This window comes from Hyla sarda, unplaced genomic scaffold (genome assembly GCF_029499605.1).
Source record: "Hyla sarda isolate aHylSar1 unplaced genomic scaffold, aHylSar1.hap1 scaffold_676, whole genome shotgun sequence".
Classification (NCBI taxonomy): Eukaryota; Metazoa; Chordata; class Amphibia; order Anura; family Hylidae; genus Hyla; species Hyla sarda.
In genome coordinates, this window is record NW_026610693.1 from 24,737 (window position 1) to 42,868 (window position 18,132).

At 46.8% G+C, this 18,132-nt stretch overlaps 1 protein-coding gene across 1 annotated transcript; it reads left to right on the top strand.

The window, feature by feature from the left end:
• Positions 1-4,157: 4,157 nt before the first annotated feature.
• LOC130343258 (zinc finger protein ZFP2-like) lies at positions 4,158-17,798 on the top strand. The gene is made up of 7 exons (XM_056554340.1): positions 4,158-4,184; positions 6,262-6,410; positions 7,484-7,663; positions 8,993-9,119; positions 9,217-9,308; positions 12,785-12,893; positions 16,161-17,798. The coding sequence occupies exons 2-7, from the start codon at positions 6,333-6,335 to the stop codon at positions 17,549-17,551; spliced, it is 1,977 nt and encodes a 658-aa protein (XP_056410315.1). The 5' UTR covers positions 4,158-4,184; positions 6,262-6,332; the 3' UTR covers positions 17,552-17,798.
• The last annotated feature ends 334 nt before the right edge of the window (positions 17,799-18,132 follow it).

Sequence of the window (18,132 nt, forward strand, 5' to 3'; positions counted from 1 at the left end):
GTAATCTCCTTACTACTGGGGTGACACACTGTAACAAACCTCCTCCTATGTAATCTCTTTACTACTGGGGTGACACACTGTAACAGTCCTCCTCCTCATGTAATCTCCTTACTACTGGGGTGACACACTGTAACAAACCTCCTCCTCATGTAATCTCCTTACTACTGGGGTGAGACACTGTAACAAACCTCCTCCTCATGTAATCTCCTTACTACTGGGGTGACACACTGTAACAAACCACCTCCTCATGTAATCTCCTTACTACTGGGGTGACACACTGTAACAAACCTCCTCATCATGTAATCTCCTTACTACTGGGGTGACACACTGTAACAATCCTCCTCCTCATGTAATCTCCTTACTATTGGGGTGACACACTGTAACAAACCTCCTCCTCATGTAATCTCCTTACTACTGGGGTGACACACTGTAACAAACCTCCTCCTCATGTAATCTCCTTACTACTGGGGTGACACACTGTAACAAACCTCCTCCTCCTCATATAATCTCCTTACTACTGGGGTGACACACTGTAACAAACCTCCTCCTCATGTAATCTCCTCACTACTGGGGTGACACACTGTAACAAACCTCCTCATGTAATCTCCTCACTACTGGGATGACACACTGTAACAAACCTCCTCCTCATGTAATCTCCTTACTACTGGGGTGACACACTGTAACAAACCTCCTCCTCATGTAATCTCCTTACTACTGGGGTGAGACACTGTAACAAACCTCCTCCTCATGTAATCTCCTTACTACTGGGGTGACACACTGTAACAAACCTCCTCCTCATGTAATCTCCTTACTACTGGGGTGACACACTGTAACAATCCTCCTCCTCATGTAATCTCCTTACTATTGGGGTGACACACTGTAACAAACCTCCTCCTCATGTAATCTCCTTACTACTGGGGTGACACACTGTAACAAACCTCCTCCTCATGTAATCTCCTTACTACTGGGGTGACACACTGTAACAAACCTCCTCCTCCTCATATAATCTCCTTACTACTGGGGTGACACACTGTAACAAACCTCCTCCTCATGTAATCTCCTCACTACTGGATGACACACTGTAACAAACCTCCTCCTCATGTAATCTCCTTACTACTGGGGTGACACACTGTAACAAACCTCCTCCTCATGTAATCTCCTCACTACTGGGATGACACACTGTAACAAACCTCCTCCTCATGTAATCTCCTCACTACTGGGGTGACACACTGTAACAAACCTCCTCCTCATGTAATCTCCTCACTACTGGGATGACACACTGTAACAAACCTCCTCCTCATGTAATCTCCTTACTACTGGGGTGACACACTGTAACAAACCTCCTCATGTAATCTCCTTACTACTGGGGTGACACACTGTAACAAACCTCCTCCTCATGTAATCTCCTTACTACTGGGGTGACACACTGTAACAAACCTCCTCCTATGTAATCTCTTTACTACTGGGGTGACACACTGTAACAGTCCTCCTCCTCATGTAATCTCCTTACTACTGGGGTGACACACTGTAACAAACCTCCTCCTCATGTAATCTCCTTACTACTGGGGTGAGACACTGTAACAAACTTCCTCCTCATGTAATCTCCTTACTACTGGGGTGACACACTGTAACAAACCACCTCCTCATGTAATCTCCTTACTACTGGGGTGACACACTGTAACAAACCTCCTCATCATGTAATCTCCTTACTACTGGGGTGACACACTGTAACAATCCTCCTCCTCATGTAATCTCCTTACTATTGGGGTGACACACTGTAACAAACCTCCTCCTCATGTAATCTCCTTACTACTGGGGTGACACACTGTAACAAACCTCCTCCTCATGTAATCTCCTTACTACTGGGGGTGACACACTGTAACAAACCTCCTCATCATGTAATCTCCTTACTACTGGGGTGACACACTGTAACAATCCTCCTCCTCATGTAATCTCCTTACTATTGGGGTGACACACTGTAACAAACCTCCTCCTCATGTAATCTCCTTACTACTGGGGTGACACACTGTAACAAACCTCCTCCTCATGTAATCTCCTTACTACTGGGGTGACACACTGTAACAAACCTCCTCCTCCTCATATAATCTCCTTACTACTGGGGTGACACACTGTAACAAACCTCCTCCTCATGTAATCTCCTCACTACTGGGATGACACACTGTAACAAACCTCCTCCTCATGTAATCTCCTTACTACTGGGGTGACACACTGTAACAAACCTCCTCCTCATGTAATCTCCTCACTACTGGGATGACACACTGTAACAAACCTCCTCCTCATGTAATCTCCTTACTACTGGGGTGACACACTGTAACAAACCTCCTCCTCCTCATATAATCTCCTTACTACTGGGGTGACACACTGTAACAAACCTCCTCCTCATGTAATCTCCTCACTACTGGGATGACACACTGTAACAAACCTCCTCCTCATGTAATCTCCTTACTACTGGGGTGACACACTGTAACAAACCTCCTCATGTAATCTCCTTACTACTGGGGTGACACACTGTAACAAACCTCCTCCTCATGTAATCTCCTTACTACTGGGGTGACACACTGTAACAAACCTCCTCCTATGTAATCTCTTTACTACTGGGGTGACACACTGTAACAAACCTCCTCCTCATGTAATCTCCTTACTACTGGGGTGAGACACTGTAACAAACCACCTCCTCATGTAATCTCCTTACTATTGGGGTGACACACTGTAACAAACCTCCTCATGTAATCTCCTCACTACTGGGATGACACACTGTAACAAACCTCCTCCTCATGTAATCTCCTTACTACTGGGGTGACACACTGTAACAAACCACCTCCTCATGTAATCTCCTTACTACTGGGGTGACACACTGTAACAAACCTCCTCCTCATGTAATCTCCTTACTACTGGGGTGACACACTGTAACAATCCTCCTCCTCATGTAATCTCCTTACTATTGGGGTGACACACTGTAACAAACCTCCTCCTCATGTAATCTCCTTACTACTGGGGTGACACACTGTAACAAACCTCCTCCTCATGTAATCTCCTCACTACTGGGATGACACACTGTAACAAACCTCCTCATGTAATCTCCTCACTACTGGGATGACACACTGTAACAAACCTCCTCCTCATGTAATCTCCTTACTACTGGGGTGACACACTGTAACAAACCACCTCCTCATGTAATCTCCTTACTACTGGGGTGACACACTGTAACAAACCTCCTCATCATGTAATCTCCTTACTACTGGGGTGACACACTGTAACAAACCTCCTCCTCATGTAATCTCCTTACTACTGGGGTGACACACTGTAACAATCCTCCTCCTCATGTAATCTCCTTACTATTGGGGTGACACACTGTAACAAACCTCCTCCTCATGTAATCTCCTTACTACTGGGGTGACACACTGCAACAAACCTCCTCCTCATGTAATCTCCTTACTACTGGGGTGACACACTGTAACAAACCTCCTCCTCCTCATATAATCTCCTTACTACTGGGGTGACACACTGTAACAAACCTCCTCCTCATGTAATCTCCTCACTACTGGGATGACACACTGTAACAAACCTCCTCCTCATGTAATCTCCTTACTACTGGGGTGACACACTGTAACAAACCTCCTCCTCATGTAATCTCCTTACTACTGGGGTGACACACTGTAACAAACCTCCTCCTCCTCATATAATCTCCTTACTACTGGGGTGACACACTGTAACAAACCTCCTCCTCATGTAATCTCCTCACTACTGGGATGACACACTGTAACAAACCTCCTCCTCATGTAATCTCCTTACTACTGGGGTGACACACTGTAACAAACCTCCTCCTCATGTAATCTCCTTACTACTGGGGTGACACACTGTAACAAACCTCCTCCTCATGTAATCTCCTTACTACTGGGGTGACACACTGTAACAAACCTCCTCCTCATGTAAATTCCTTACTGCCCGACCAGGACCTTATCTGTATCTGCTATATGGGGGAGGAGTAGGACCTGTGATGATGTCACAATCATGTGACCATTACGTGTGGGGGCGGAGTTCAGCTGGAGAGAAGAGATTGTGGTGAAGGACCTGTGAGGATGGTCATGTGACAGGAGTGGGCGGGGCTCAGCTGTGTGAAGAGAAGGCGGAAGGTAATAATATGTGAGGTTTCAGCTTTATAGGTGCGATCATCATCTCCTTCTACAGGACTATTCCCCTCCAGCTGATCCAGTTGTCTCCTCTTCCCCCTCCAGCTGATCCAGTTGTCTCCTCTTCCCCTCCAGCTGATCCAGTTGTCTCCTCTTCCCCTCCAGCTGATCCAGTTGTCTCCTCTTCCCCTCCAGCTGATCCGGTTGTCTCCTCTTCCCCTCCAGCTGATCCGGTTGTCTCCTCTTCCCCTCCAGCTGATCCGGTTGTCTCCTCTTCCCCCTCCAGCTGATCCGGTTGTCTCCTCTTCCCCCTCCAGCTGATCCGGTTGTCTCCTCTTCCCCCTCCAGCTGATCCGGTTGTCTCCTCTTCCCCCTCCAGCTGATCCGGTTGTCTCCTCTTCCCCCTCCAGCTGATCCGGTTGTCTCCTCTTCCCCCTCCAGCTGATCCGGTTGTCTCCTCTTCCCCCTCCAGCTGATCCGGTTGTCTCCTCTTCCCCCTCCAGCTGATCCGGTTGTCTCCTCTTCCCCCTCCAGCTGATCCGGTTGTCTCCTCTTCCCCCTCCAGCTGATCCGGTTGTCTCCTCTTCCCCCTCCAGCTGATCCGGTTGTCTCCTCTTCCCCCTCCAGCTGATCCGGTTGTCTCCTCTTCCCCCTCCAGCTGATCCGGTTGTCTCCTCTTCCCCCTCCAGCTGATCCGGTTGTCTCCTCTTCCCCCTCCAGCTGATCCGGTTGTCTCCTCTTCCCCCTCCAGCTGATCCGGTTGTCTCCTCTTCCCCCTCCAGCTGATCCGGTTGTCTCCTCTTCCCCCTCCAGCTGATCCGGTTGTCTCCTCTTCCCCCTCCAGCTGATCCGGTTGTCTCCTCTTCCCCCTCCAGCTGATCCGGTTGTCTCCTCTTCCCCCTCCAGCTGATCCGGTTGTCTCCTCTTCCCCCTCCAGCTGATCCGGTTGTCTCCTCTTCCCCCTCCAGCTGATCCGGTTGTCTCCTCTTCCCCCTCCAGCTGATCCGGTTGTCTCCTCTTCCCCCTCCAGCTGATCCGGTTGTCTCCTCTTCCCCCTCCAGCTGATCCGGTTGTCTCCTCTTCCCCCTCCAGCTGATCCGGTTGTCTCCTCTTCCCCCTCCAGCTGATCCGGTTGTCTCCTCTTCCCCCTCCAGCTGATCCGGTTGTCTCCTCTTCCCCCTCCAGCTGATCCGGTTGTCTCCTCTTCCCCCTCCAGCTGATCCGGTTGTCTCCTCTTCCCCCTCCAGCTGATCCGGTTGTCTCCTCTTCCCCCTCCAGCTGATCCGGTTGTCTCCTCTTCCCCCTCCAGCTGATCCGGTTGTCTCCTCTTCCCCCTCCAGCTGATCCGGTTGTCTCCTCTTCCCCCTCCAGCTGATCCGGTTGTCTCCTCTTCCCCCTCCAGCTGATCCGGTTGTCTCCTCTTCCCCCTCCAGCTGATCCGGTTGTCTCCTCTTCCCCCTCCAGCTGATCCGGTTGTCTCCTCTTCCCCCTCCAGCTGATCCGGTTGTCTCCTCTTCCCCCTCCAGCTGATCCGGTTGTCTCCTCTTCCCCCTCCAGCTGATCCGGTTGTCTCCTCTTCCCCCTCCAGCTGATCCGGTTGTCTCCTCTTCCCCCTCCAGCTGATCCGGTTGTCTCCTCTTCCCCCTCCAGCTGATCCGGTTGTCTCCTCTTCCCCCTCCAGCTGATCCGGTTGTCTCCTCTTCCCCCTCCAGCTGATCCGGTTGTCTCCTCTTCCCCCTCCAGCTGATCCGGTTGTCTCCTCTTCCCCCTCCAGCTGATCCGGTTGTCTCCTCTTCCCCCTCCAGCTGATCCGGTTGTCTCCTCTTCCCCCTCCAGCTGATCCGGTTGTCTCCTCTTCCCCCTCCAGCTGATCCGGTTGTCTCCTCTTCCCCTCCAGCTGATCCGGTTGTCTCCTCCTCCCCTCCAGCTGATCCGGTTGTCTCCTCTTCCCCTCCAGCTGATCCGGTTGTCTCCTCTTCCCCTCCAGCTGATCCGGTTGTCTCCTCTTCCCCTCCAGCTGATCCGGTTGTCTCCTCTTCCCCCTCCAGCTGATCCGGTTGTCTCCTCTTCCCCCTCCAGCTGATCCGGTTGTCTCCTCTTCCCCCTCCAGCTCATCCGGTTGTCTCCTCTTCCCCTCCAGCTCATCCGGTTGTCTCCTCTTCTCCTGAATGACCCCCAAGGATGGACAAGGACAGGAATGAGATGACTAAGAGAATATTACACTTCACCTTGGAGATCCTCCACCTGCTGACCGGAGAGGTGAGGTGACCCATCTACATTACCACCATTGTTGTCCCCCATCTACATTTCCACCTTTGTTGTCCCCCCATCTACATTTCCACCAGTGTTGTCCCCATCTACATTTCCACCATTGTTGTCCCCCATCTACATTTCCACCATTGTTGGCCCCCATCTACATTTCCACCATTGTTGGCCCCATCTACATTTCCACCATTTTTGTCCCCCATCTACATTTCCCCCATTGTTGTCCCCATCTACATTTCCACCATTGTTGTCCCCATTTACATTTCCACCATTGTTGTCCCCTATCTACATTTCCACCATTGTTGTCTCCATCTACATTTCCACCATTGTTGTCTCCATCTACATTTCCACCATTGTTGTCCCCCATCTACATTTCCACCATTGTTGGCCCTCATCTACATTTCCACCATTGTTGGCCCTCATCTACATTTCCACCATTGTTGGCCCTCATCTACATTTCCACCATTGTTGTCCCCGTTTACATTTCCACCATTGTTGTCCCCCATCTACATTTCCACCATTGTTGTCTCCATCTACATTTCCACCATTGTTGTCCCCATCTACATTTCCCCCATTGTTGGCCCCCCATCTACATTTCCACCATTGTTGGCCCCCCATCTACATTTCCACCATTGTTGTCCCCCATCTACATTTCCACCATTGTTGTCCCCATCTACATTTCCACCATTGTTGGCCCCCATCTACATTTCCACTATTGTTGGCCCCCATCTACATTTCCATCATTGTTGGCCCCCATCTACATTTCCATCATTGTTGGCCCCCATCTACATTTCCACCATTGTTGGCCCCCATCTACATTTCCACCATTGTTGGCCCCCATCTACATTTCCACCATTGTTGGCCCCCATCTACATTTCCACCATTGTTGGCCCCCATCTTTGGCCCCGCTCTATCTTCTGGATGTCTCTTTGTAGGTGAGGTCTCCAGAACTGACCCCAGTATTCCAGATGTGCTCACTAGAGCTCTATACAGGGGGCACAATCTCCTCTTTGTAGTGAGGGAGGAATACTGGGGTCAGTCCCCTCATTGTCTCTCTCCATACACAGGATTACACCATAGTGAAGAAGACATGGGGGGAGTGTGTGGCCCCCAGCAGCCATCTCTATGAGTCAGGAGGAGGGAGCAGGGCCCGGGGCCCCATCATGGAGCCTCCACTTCACTCACTGATACATGAGAAGAAGATCCTAGAACTCACCCACAGGATCACTGAGCTGCTGACTAGAGAGGTGACCCTGCTGGGACATTATACAGTAATGGAGGGGTCTGGTGATGACTTGAGAGGTGACCCTGCTGGGACATTATACAGTAATGGAGGGGTCTAGTGATGACTGGAGAGGTGACCCTGCTGGGACATTATACAGTAATGAAGGGGTCTGGTGATGACTGGAGAGGTGACCCTGCTGGGACATTACATAGTAATGGAGGGTCTGGTGATGACTGGAGAGGTGACACTGCTGGGACATTATATAGTAATGGAGGGGTCTGGTGATGATTAGAGAGGTGACACTGCTGGGATATTATACAGTAATGGAGGGGTCTGGTGATGATTAGAGAGGTGACACTGCTGGGACATTATACAGTAATGGAGGGGTCTGGTGATGACTGGAGAGGTGACACTGCTGGGACATTATACAGTAATGGAGGGGGTCTGGTGATGACTGGAGAGGTGACACTGCTGGACATTATACAGTAATGGAGGGGTCTGGTGATGACTGGAGAGGTGACATTGCTGGGACATTATACAGTAATGGAGGGGTCTGGTGATGATTAGAGAGGTGACACTGCTGGGACATTATACAGTAATGGAGGGGTCTGGTGATGATTAGAGAGGTGACTCTGCTGGGATATTATACAGTAATGGAGGGGTCTGGTGATGACTGGAGAGGTGACACTTCTGGGACATTATACAGTAATGGAGGGGTCTGGTGATGACTGGAGAGGTGACACTGCTGGGACATTATACAGTAATGGAGGGGTCTGGTGTTGATTAGAGAGGTGACATTGCTGGGACATTATACAGTAATGGAGGGGTCTGGTGATGATTAGAGAGGTGACACTGCTGGGACATTATACAGTAATGGAGGGGTCTGGTGATGACTGGAGAGGTGACACTGCTGGGACATTATACAGTAATGGAGGGGTCTGGTGATGATTAGAGAGGTGACACTGCTGGGACATTATACAGTAATGGAGGGGTCTGGTGATGACTGGAGAGGTAACCCTGCTGGGACATTATACAGTAATGGAGGGGTCTGGTGATGACTGGAGAGGTGACACTGCTGGGACATTATACAGTAATGGAGGGGTCTGGTGATGATTAGAGAGGTGACACTGCTTGGACATTATATAGTAATGGAGGGGTCTGGTGATGATTAGAGAGGTGACACTGCTGGGACATTATACAGTAATGGAGAGGCTGGTGATTATTAGAGAGGTGACACTGCTGGGACATTATACAGTAAAGGAGGGGTCTGGTGATGACTGGAGAGGTGACACTGCTGGGACATTATACAGTAATGGAGGGGTCTGGTGATGATGGTATCATTGTGTGTCAGGTTCCTATAAGGTGTCAGGATGTGGCGGTCTATTTCTCCATGGAGGAGTGGGAGTATGTAGAAGGACACAAGGATCTGTACCAGGACATAGTCATGATGGAGGATCACCGGCCCCTCACATCACAAGGTAAGAAGAGACATATATATAGATATCACTCTCACTACCTAGTAACATAGAAATCTATCCAGCACTGATGTATTCATTTCCTGTGTGTTCCCTACAGATGGAGTCATTGATAGAAATCCACCCGAGAGGTGTCCCCGCCCTCTGTATTCCCAGGACTGTCCAGAGGGAAATGTCCCAGAGAAGCATCAGGTAGATGAGGCTGATCCTATATCTCTATAGGGGGGTCCTGCAGTCATAGATGTGGGAATATATTTTGGGGGTCTTATGTTGATGTGTTAGATGTTTCCTGCTGTATTTTAGTGGATTGTTATTTCCATTACGTCCTACAGCAGCACACGTGCAGTATTCTTTCCTTGTGGAGCTGGTAGGACAGATAGAAATGTTTGCAATAAAAATAATGTAATCAATTAATAAACCAATAAACCTTTCCCAATAAAGGGGGGACCTCCTCACTATACATGTTTTTTTCTGTCCTCCGGAGGACACTTGCACAGGTGGTCTCGGCCCCTTTTCTGTATATTAGGGGCTCATTCTTTAAGTCTTGTTTTCTCCTTTTCTTTTTTTATATAAAGTTCTGCAGTTCTTCTAGTTCCCGTGTGCTGCGCTGACTGGAGATTTTAATATTTTATTACCTCCCTTTTAGTTGTTGTCACTTTATTGTTGGGTGCTGGTGCTGTGGGGCTCCACTCTGTCTCCCGCTCCTAGCGTCCGCCCCTTCCCATAGACTTACATTGAGGCCTCTTGGCCGTGACGTCATGAGTCTCCCCCTCGCATCGCCAGTCATTCGGCATGGTGCGAAATTTGCTCTGTGCACCGGATGTCTGGGGTGCCGGAGCAGAGATCACGAGTGTCCCCAGCAGCAGGACCCCCGCAATCAGACATCTTATACCTTATCCTTTGGATAGGGGATAAGATGTCTAGGGGAGGAGTTCCCCTTTAAGCAGAGGTCTAAGGCAAATGGAATCACAGCCCTTCCGGGCTGAAGAGAATGTTCTCCCTATCACCAAGAGAGGAGACAGAGAGATGGAAGGTCCTTGATTCAACCTTGTTGGGTCTTGTTGACCACAGATTCATCCCTAGTAGGCTGAGGAGCTCATCTAGAAGATCTTCCAGTACAGGGGATGTGGCCCTCTTAAGAGCGGAGCCTTTCTTTATATCTGAGAGCTCATGGCTGTTGTCCCATCAGAACTCATGGCTGTTGTCCCACTGCCAGTGGTGAGGAATGCCAGAGGTGGATCTCTTGGCGCTAGAGGTGGATCTCTTGGCGCTAGAGGTGGATCTCTTGGCGCTAGAGGTGGATCTCTTGGCGCTAGAGGTGGATCTCTTGGCGTTAGAGGTGGATCTCTTGGCGCTAGAGGTGGATCTCTTGGCGCTAGAGGTGGATCTCTTGGCGCTAGAGGTGGATCTCTTGGCGGTAGAGGTGGATCTCTTGGCGCTAGAGGTGGATCTCTTGGCGCTAGAGGTGGATCTCTTGGCGCTAGAGGTGGATCTCTTGGCGCTAGAGGTGGATCTCTTGGCGCTAGAGGTGGATCTCTTGGCGCTAGAGGTGGATCTCTTGGCGCTAGAGGTGGATCTCTTGGCGCTAGAGGTGGATCTCTTGGCGGTAGAGGTGGATCTCATGGCGGTAGAGGTGGATCTCATGGCGGTAGAGGTGGATCTCATGGCGGTAGAGGTGGATCTCATGGCAATCCTGTGGCGGTAGATGTTCTGTCCATAGCGTGGAGGTCCAGGCTGGTCTGCATATTCCCTCCAATTTCCTTGATACCGAGGGTATTGATGAAAATCAGGAAACACCAGACCTCCGTGATCGCCATCAGTCCATTCTGCCCAAAGAGGTCTTGGTGCACTCAGCAGGACCTAGTGTATCAGGACACTTAACTATGCCCAGATTTGCACAGATTACACATGACAGCCTGGAGGTTGATCAGCTCCCCTTAGAGTCTACAGGGCTAAGTTTCTATACTTTAAAGGTAAAGGTGGCAGCCATGACAGCCTTCCTGGGAAGATCCTTTTAAGACCCTCTGATTAGGTTCCTGAAGTGAGCCTCGAGAACGAAGCCTACAATCTCAGCTCCTATTCCACAATGGGAATCTGTTCTTCATGCCCAGGGGGTTAACTGATCCCCCTTTGAGCCTTTGGAAGAAGTAGTCTTCAGATTTCTGTCTCTGAAGTTGTCCTTCCTGCTTTCAACCATGTCAGCCAAGAGAATTGTTTTTACTTGGTCTGCACTCTGCCAAAATGCTGTCCATTGCTGCCATGCCTATGGGGAGGTGTGGCCCTGGGACTGGTTTGAGTAGCATTGGGGCTGCTCTGCCAGAGGGTCGCTCCCCCTGTGGGCACTGGTGTTGCGGCGGTGGTGGTCGCTGCCCAAAGCTACGCCATTTTATGTTAGGGACGTTAGGGACCCACTCTAAATAGGTGGCCTTGACGTGGCGAGTGGGCTTGTACTTTTTGATCAAAACGTATAATAACAACCTGTTAGTTTTTGAATTTATGCTGAGAAGCAATTAGATCAAAATACATATTGTGGATGTGCGACCATGTCTGTTTTCTCTACTTGAATTCACAAGAGAATTGGAGAGCCGCCATCTTTCTCAGCCCACAAACCCTACACTGCTTTATTTGCCAGATTTATATTGCAGTGAAAGCCCCTCCCAATAGGGGATACTTCTTGCTAAATCTCCCCTTGTGCAGCTGGTAGTGTTAAGGATTGGCCGAGGTGAGGCATTAATATGTGAGTGACCGCTGCTGCTTATCGCTGAGGGCCGGCACTCACACCAGACACAGGATGTTGGTATAATATCTCCTTTCTCAGCATACTCAAAGGAGCTGCCCCTGTTTATTACAGGAAGTAAATTTGGTTTTTACATTGTACAAAGAAGGAGGGTGAATTATGACATCTCAATTAGCATATTACATTCTGATTGGTTGTTTAAATACATTGTGTCCGTATATATTAGCATATATAGTGTCCATTAATTTCTTTCTTGGCCAAAGTTCATTTATGCAGCCTTCTCACTCTAATACCGGAAAATTCCAGTTCTTTGCCCTTCATATACAATCTGCATCTTCCTCAAATGTTTTGACTTCCATCTTGGGCCGTCTGGTGTTGATCCAAGGTTATTCAGTCACTAGCAGTTTGCAAACTCAGGAAAGTGGTGCATAGTTCAACAAATATCTTTTTCCTTCAGCATTAGAAATGACATAAATATCTCAGTATTAGTATATATATATATATATATATATATATATATATATATATACATATATATATATATATTGATTGGCAGTCAGAATCATTTTGGTCACCTTGACAGTAGGACGTAAGGGAAGCGTTAATTTGTTTTCCCTGAGTCCTACAGCAGCACACAAATTGCCGATTTGTGGTTTTGTTTGGTCGTTTGTTTGTATACTGCAAAAAGTTCAATAAAAATTTCTGATTTAAAAAAAAAAAAAATTGTCTTTTTACTACACCCCTTATGTTTTGGAGGTCCCCTCTTTATTAGGGGAGGTTTATTTGATACCTAATTAATTGCATTATTTTAATTAATAAAAAATTCCATCTGTCCTACCAGCTCCATAGGGACAGAATACCTCACGTGTGCTGCTGTAGGACGTAAGGGAAAACAAATTATCGATAGAAATTAACTCATATGTCACATTAGGGGAGAGATCTGACTAATATTAAAGTGGAGGATGAAGAAGAGAGGATGAGGGGCCATCACCCGTGTATGAGGGAAGTGAAGGAGGAAATTCCAGGAGGTGTTACCCCAGGTATGTAATAATTCCAGCAGGTGTTATCCCAGGTATGTAATAATTCAAGGAGGTGTTACCCCAGGTATGTAATAATTCCAGGAGGTGTTACCCCAGGTAAATAATAATGCCAGGAGGTGTTACCCCAGGTATGTAATAATGCCAGGAGGTGTTACCCCAGGTATGTAATGATGCCAGGAGGTGTTACCCCAGGTATGTAATGATTCCAGGAGGTGTTACCCCAGGTATGTAATAATGCCAGGAGGTGTTACCCCAGGTATGTAATAATTCCAGGAGGTGTTACCCCAGGTATGTAATAATGGATTTACTACGGAAGTACGATCAGTAATTTCAGGTCTTGGCAGAGCTGGAGGGGAGGTGTATAACTACTATATATCCTGATCCCATAGAGATAGCAGCAGTATACAGATACAGCTGGAGGGGAGGTATATAACTACTATGTATCCTGATCCCATAGAGATAGCAGCAGTATACAGATAGAGCTGGAGAGGAGGTATATAACTACTATATATCCTGATCCCATAGAGATAGCAGCAGTATACAGATAGAGCTGGAGGGGAGGTATATAACTACTATACATCCTGATCCCATAGAGATAGCAGTATACAGATAAAGCTGGAGGGGAGGTGTATAACTACTATATATCCTGATCCCATAGAGATAGCAGCAGTGTACAGATAGAGCTGGAGGGGAGGTGTATAACTACTATATATCCTGATCCCATAGAGATAGCAGTATACAGATAGAGCTGGAGGGGAGGTGTATAACTACTATATATCCTGATCCCATAGAGATAGCAGCAGTATACAGATAGAGCTGGAGGGGAGGTGTATAACTACTATATATCCTGATCCCATAGAGATAGCAGTATACAGATAGAGCTGGAGGGGAGGTGTATAACTACTATATATCCTGATCCCATAGAGATAGCAGTATACAGATAGAGCTGGAGGGGAGGTGTATAACTACTATATATCCTGATCCCATAGAGATAGCAGCAGTATACAGATACAGCTGGAGGGGAGGTATATAACTACTATGTATCCTGATCCCATAGAGATAGCAGCAGTATACAGATAGAGCTGGAGAGGAGGTATATAACTACTATATATCCTGATCCCATAGAGATAGCAGCAGTATACAGATAGAGCTGGAGGGGAGGTATATAACTACTATACATCCTGATCCCATAGAGATAGCAGTATACAGATAAAGCTGGAGGGGAGGTGTATAACTACTATATATCCTGATCCCATAGAGATAGCAGTATACAGATAAAGCTGGAGGGGAGGTGTATAACTACTATATATCCTGATCCCATAGAGATAGCAGCAGTATACAGATAGAGCTGGAGGGGAGGTATATAACTACTATATATCCTGATCCCATAGAGATAGCAGCAGTGTACAGATAGAGCTGGAGGGGAGGTGTATAACTACTATATATCCTGATCCCATAGAGATAGCAGTATACAGATAGAGCTGGAGGGGGAGGTGTATAACTACTATATATCCTGATCCCATAGAGATAGCAGCAGTATACAGATAAAGCTGGAGGGGAGGTGTATAAATACTATATATCCTGATCCCATAGAGATAGCAGTATACAGATAGAGCTGGAGGGGAGGTATATAACTGCTATATATCCTGATCCCATAGAGATAGCAGTATACAGATAGAGCTGGAGGGGAGGTATATAACTACTATATATCCTGTGATCCCATAGAGATAGCAGCAGTATACAGATAGAGCTGGAGGGGAGGTATATAACTACTATATATCCTGTGATCCCATAGAGAGCTTCTTTAAATGTAGTACAGAGGATGCTATAAAGCGAGGCCCCACCCCAAAGATGTCCCCAATAATATGGAGGGGCTATGCTCTGTGCCCCTCTAGTCAGACTCGTTACAATGAGGACTTTACTCACAGCAGCAGCTACTATGAAAATGTTTGTAACACATTGTAATAAGAAGAGAGGGATTCTGCATTGTGCATTAACCCCTTCCCGACCCATGACCTACATGTGAGGGGAATCTGGCGCGGGAGTCAGAGATCGCTATGATGTCCATCATTTAAATGGTTAAATGCAGCAAGCGTGACATTAACCATTAAAAGCCGGTAATCCCTGGAGTCTAGTGGACCCATCGGCACCTCCATGATGTAATCGCGGGGTGCCAATGGGTTGTTATGGAAAAAAAAAATCCAAATAAAACACTGTAAAAAAAAATAATAATTTGGTGTCATCACGTGCGTAATTGTCCGAACACTTTTATTAACACATTCCTGATCCTGCACGGTCAGTGGCGTAAACTAAATAAAATCCCAAATGACAAAATTTCTGATTTTTCATCACATAATATCCTAGAAAAAATGTCATAAAAATTGAACAAAAAGAACAGAACTGCACAAAAGTGGTACCGTAGAAAACTACAGCTCATGGCGCAAAAAAAATCTAAAGGGCTCGGAACACGACAAGAAACCCGGTTGTCTTTTCAGTTTTCAAGTTTGGTTTCATCTGAATCGTTACCGACCCATAGAATAAAGTTATTATGTCAGTTTCACCAGATTGTGAAGTTTGAAAATATTATTGCCTCACAAAATGGCGCAAATACATTTTATTTTTCCCAACTTTTCCCTACATATAATTATTTGTCTTATGTATCTGTGTCCTCTCCCCTATCAGGTCCTCTTAGTACTTCCGGGTTGGGCCCTAGTACAATTCCCAGAATGCATTGCTTTCCCTCTACTCTCCATCACAGTCCTCACACAGCAAGTTTCCTGCCTAGAACTCGAAGCAGAACATTTTGCAGCACCTGCTGTATTCATTCCCTGTCTGCTCCTCTGCCTGTACCATTGCTCAGCACACTGCAGCACGCTGTAACCACACCTCGTTCTCCATAAATGTCTCAGTAGAGATATATTAGTACGTTATGTGTATTATGTGTATTAGCGGAATATCCCTTTAAAATGTTTTCATTCAGTCACATGTGAGGATAGAATGAAGGACAAAGTCCTGGACGCCATCACTGACGTTGTTAAGTGTTTATAAAGCTTTATTTACATTCTGCAGATTTTGTGACAAGTTTTTAGTGCAGTTTTTCTTTAGCTATAACAGACATGGATTTAAAATCAATAGGAAATATGAAGGAAGTATTCATACCCCTACTTACTGCTGGAGCAAAATGTATCAAAAACTGCAAAAATATAATAAATGTCTCTACTTTGTGGTGTGGAAAAAAATAATAAAATGTATCTTTATCCCCAACAGGAAAAGAAGATGGAGAGATCATGGAGCGCTACTCAGGAGAAGATGGAGAGATCATGGAGCGCTCCGCAGGACAAGATGGAGAGATCATGGAGCGCTCCTCAGGAGAAGATGGAGGGATCATGGAGCGCTCCTCAGGACAAGATGGAGAGATCATGGAGCGCTCCTCAGGAGAAGATGGAGAGATCATGGAGCGCTCCGCAGGACAAGATGGAGAGATCATGGAGCGCTCCTCAGGAGAAGATGGAGAGATCATGGAGCGCTCCTCAGGAGAAGATGGAGAGATCATGGAGCGCTCCTCAGGAGAAGATGGAGAGATCATGGAGCGCTCCTCAGGAGAAGATCTCCTTACCCCTAATGTCCACCCAGATCTATCCTATAATAATCCCCCTGATCATAGGGAACCTTCTCCTGATCAACCCCACATTGTCACCACGAGGACAGAGAAGAAAGGGGAGAAAAGGATTCAATGTGATGAATGTGGTAAACGGTTTACAAGAAGATCAGGTCTTGTTACACACAGAAGAATTCACACAGGAGAGAAGCCATATTCATGTTCAGAATGTGGAAGATGTTTTATAAAGAAAACAAATCTTATTGAACATGAGAGAACTCACACAGGAGAGAAGCCATATTCATGTTCAGAATGTGGAAAATGTTTTTTGAAGAAAACATATCTTATTGAACATAAGAAAAGCCACACAGGAAAGAAGCCGCATTCATGTTCAGAATGTGGAAAATGCTTTACAAAGAAATCAGTTCTTGTTCGACATCAGAGCATTCACACAGAAGAGAAGCCGTATTCATGTTCAGAGTGTGGGAAATGTTTTAGACTGAAAACACATCTTATTATACATGAAAAAATTCACACACAACAAAAGCCGTATTCATGTTCAGAATGTGGGAAATGTTTTATAAAGAAATCAAATCTTAATGTACATGAGAGAATTCACACAGGAGAGAAGCCATATTCATGTTCAGTATGTCGGAAATGTTTTGGACAGAAATCGAATCTTAATGTACATGAGAGAAGTCACACAGGAGAAAATCCATATTCGTGTTCAGAATGTGGGAAATATTTTAAAAGTAAATCATATCTTGTTGGTCATCAGATAATTCACACAGGAGAGAAACCATATTCATGTTCAGCATGTGGAAAATGCTTTACAAATAAATCACATCTTGTTCGACATAAGAGCATTCACACAGAAGAGAAGCCGTATTCATGTTCAGAATGTGGGAAATGTTTTAGACAGAAATCAGATCTTGTTCGACATAAAAGCATTCACACAAGAGAGAAGCCATATTCATGTTCAGAATGTGAGAAATGTTTTGTAGGAAAACGAAATCTTGTTGCACATGAGAGAATTCACACAAGACAGAGGCCAATTTGATGTTCTACATGCGAAAAATGTTTTACATGGAAATCTGATTTTGAAACTTATTAGAGAAGAAACCCCGCCCCCATAACTATACCTGATTGGACAGAATTGTGGCAGAACATGCACCAGAATAATGTTGTGTAGAATTAATTACTTCATGTAACAGTCGTAATAAGGTGCGACCGGGGCCAAATCCTGTGTATTATATCATTTAGTGATGAATAAATCTTTAGTGCATTTTATTATTGTATCTTCTATTTACTCCATATTTCTATTAGTCTTAACGTGATATTGTTATGCCGAGCGCTCCGGCTCCTCCTCCAGAGAGCTCGCGGTGTCTCCTGCCCTGTAGCGCTCCGGTCGGCAGCGCTGACTGGAGACGCTGCTCTGTTGTGCCCGGCGGGGATGCGATCCGCCTAGCGGGATGTGCCCGCTTGCGGATCGCACCCCGTCCCACTCACCTGTCCCGATCTCCTGCTGGGTCCCGGTGCGCGCGGCCCCGCACTCTAGGGCGCACGCCGGGGCTCTCAGATTTAAAGGGCCAGCGCACTGCTAATTGGTGCCTTGCCCAATCTTCCTAATTAGCTCCCACA

Coding starts and splice junctions, on each gene's coding strand:
- LOC130343258 (XM_056554340.1), top strand. CDS start 6,333: ATGGACAAGGACAGGAATGAGATGACTAAGAGAATATTACACTTCACC. Junction 9,120..9,216: donor CCGGCCCCTCACATCACAAG/GTAAGAAGAGAC, acceptor TGTTCCCTACAG/ATGGAGTCATTGATAGAAAT. Junction 12,894..16,160: donor TCCAGGAGGTGTTACCCCAG/GTATGTAATAAT, acceptor TATCCCCAACAG/GAAAAGAAGATGGAGAGATC.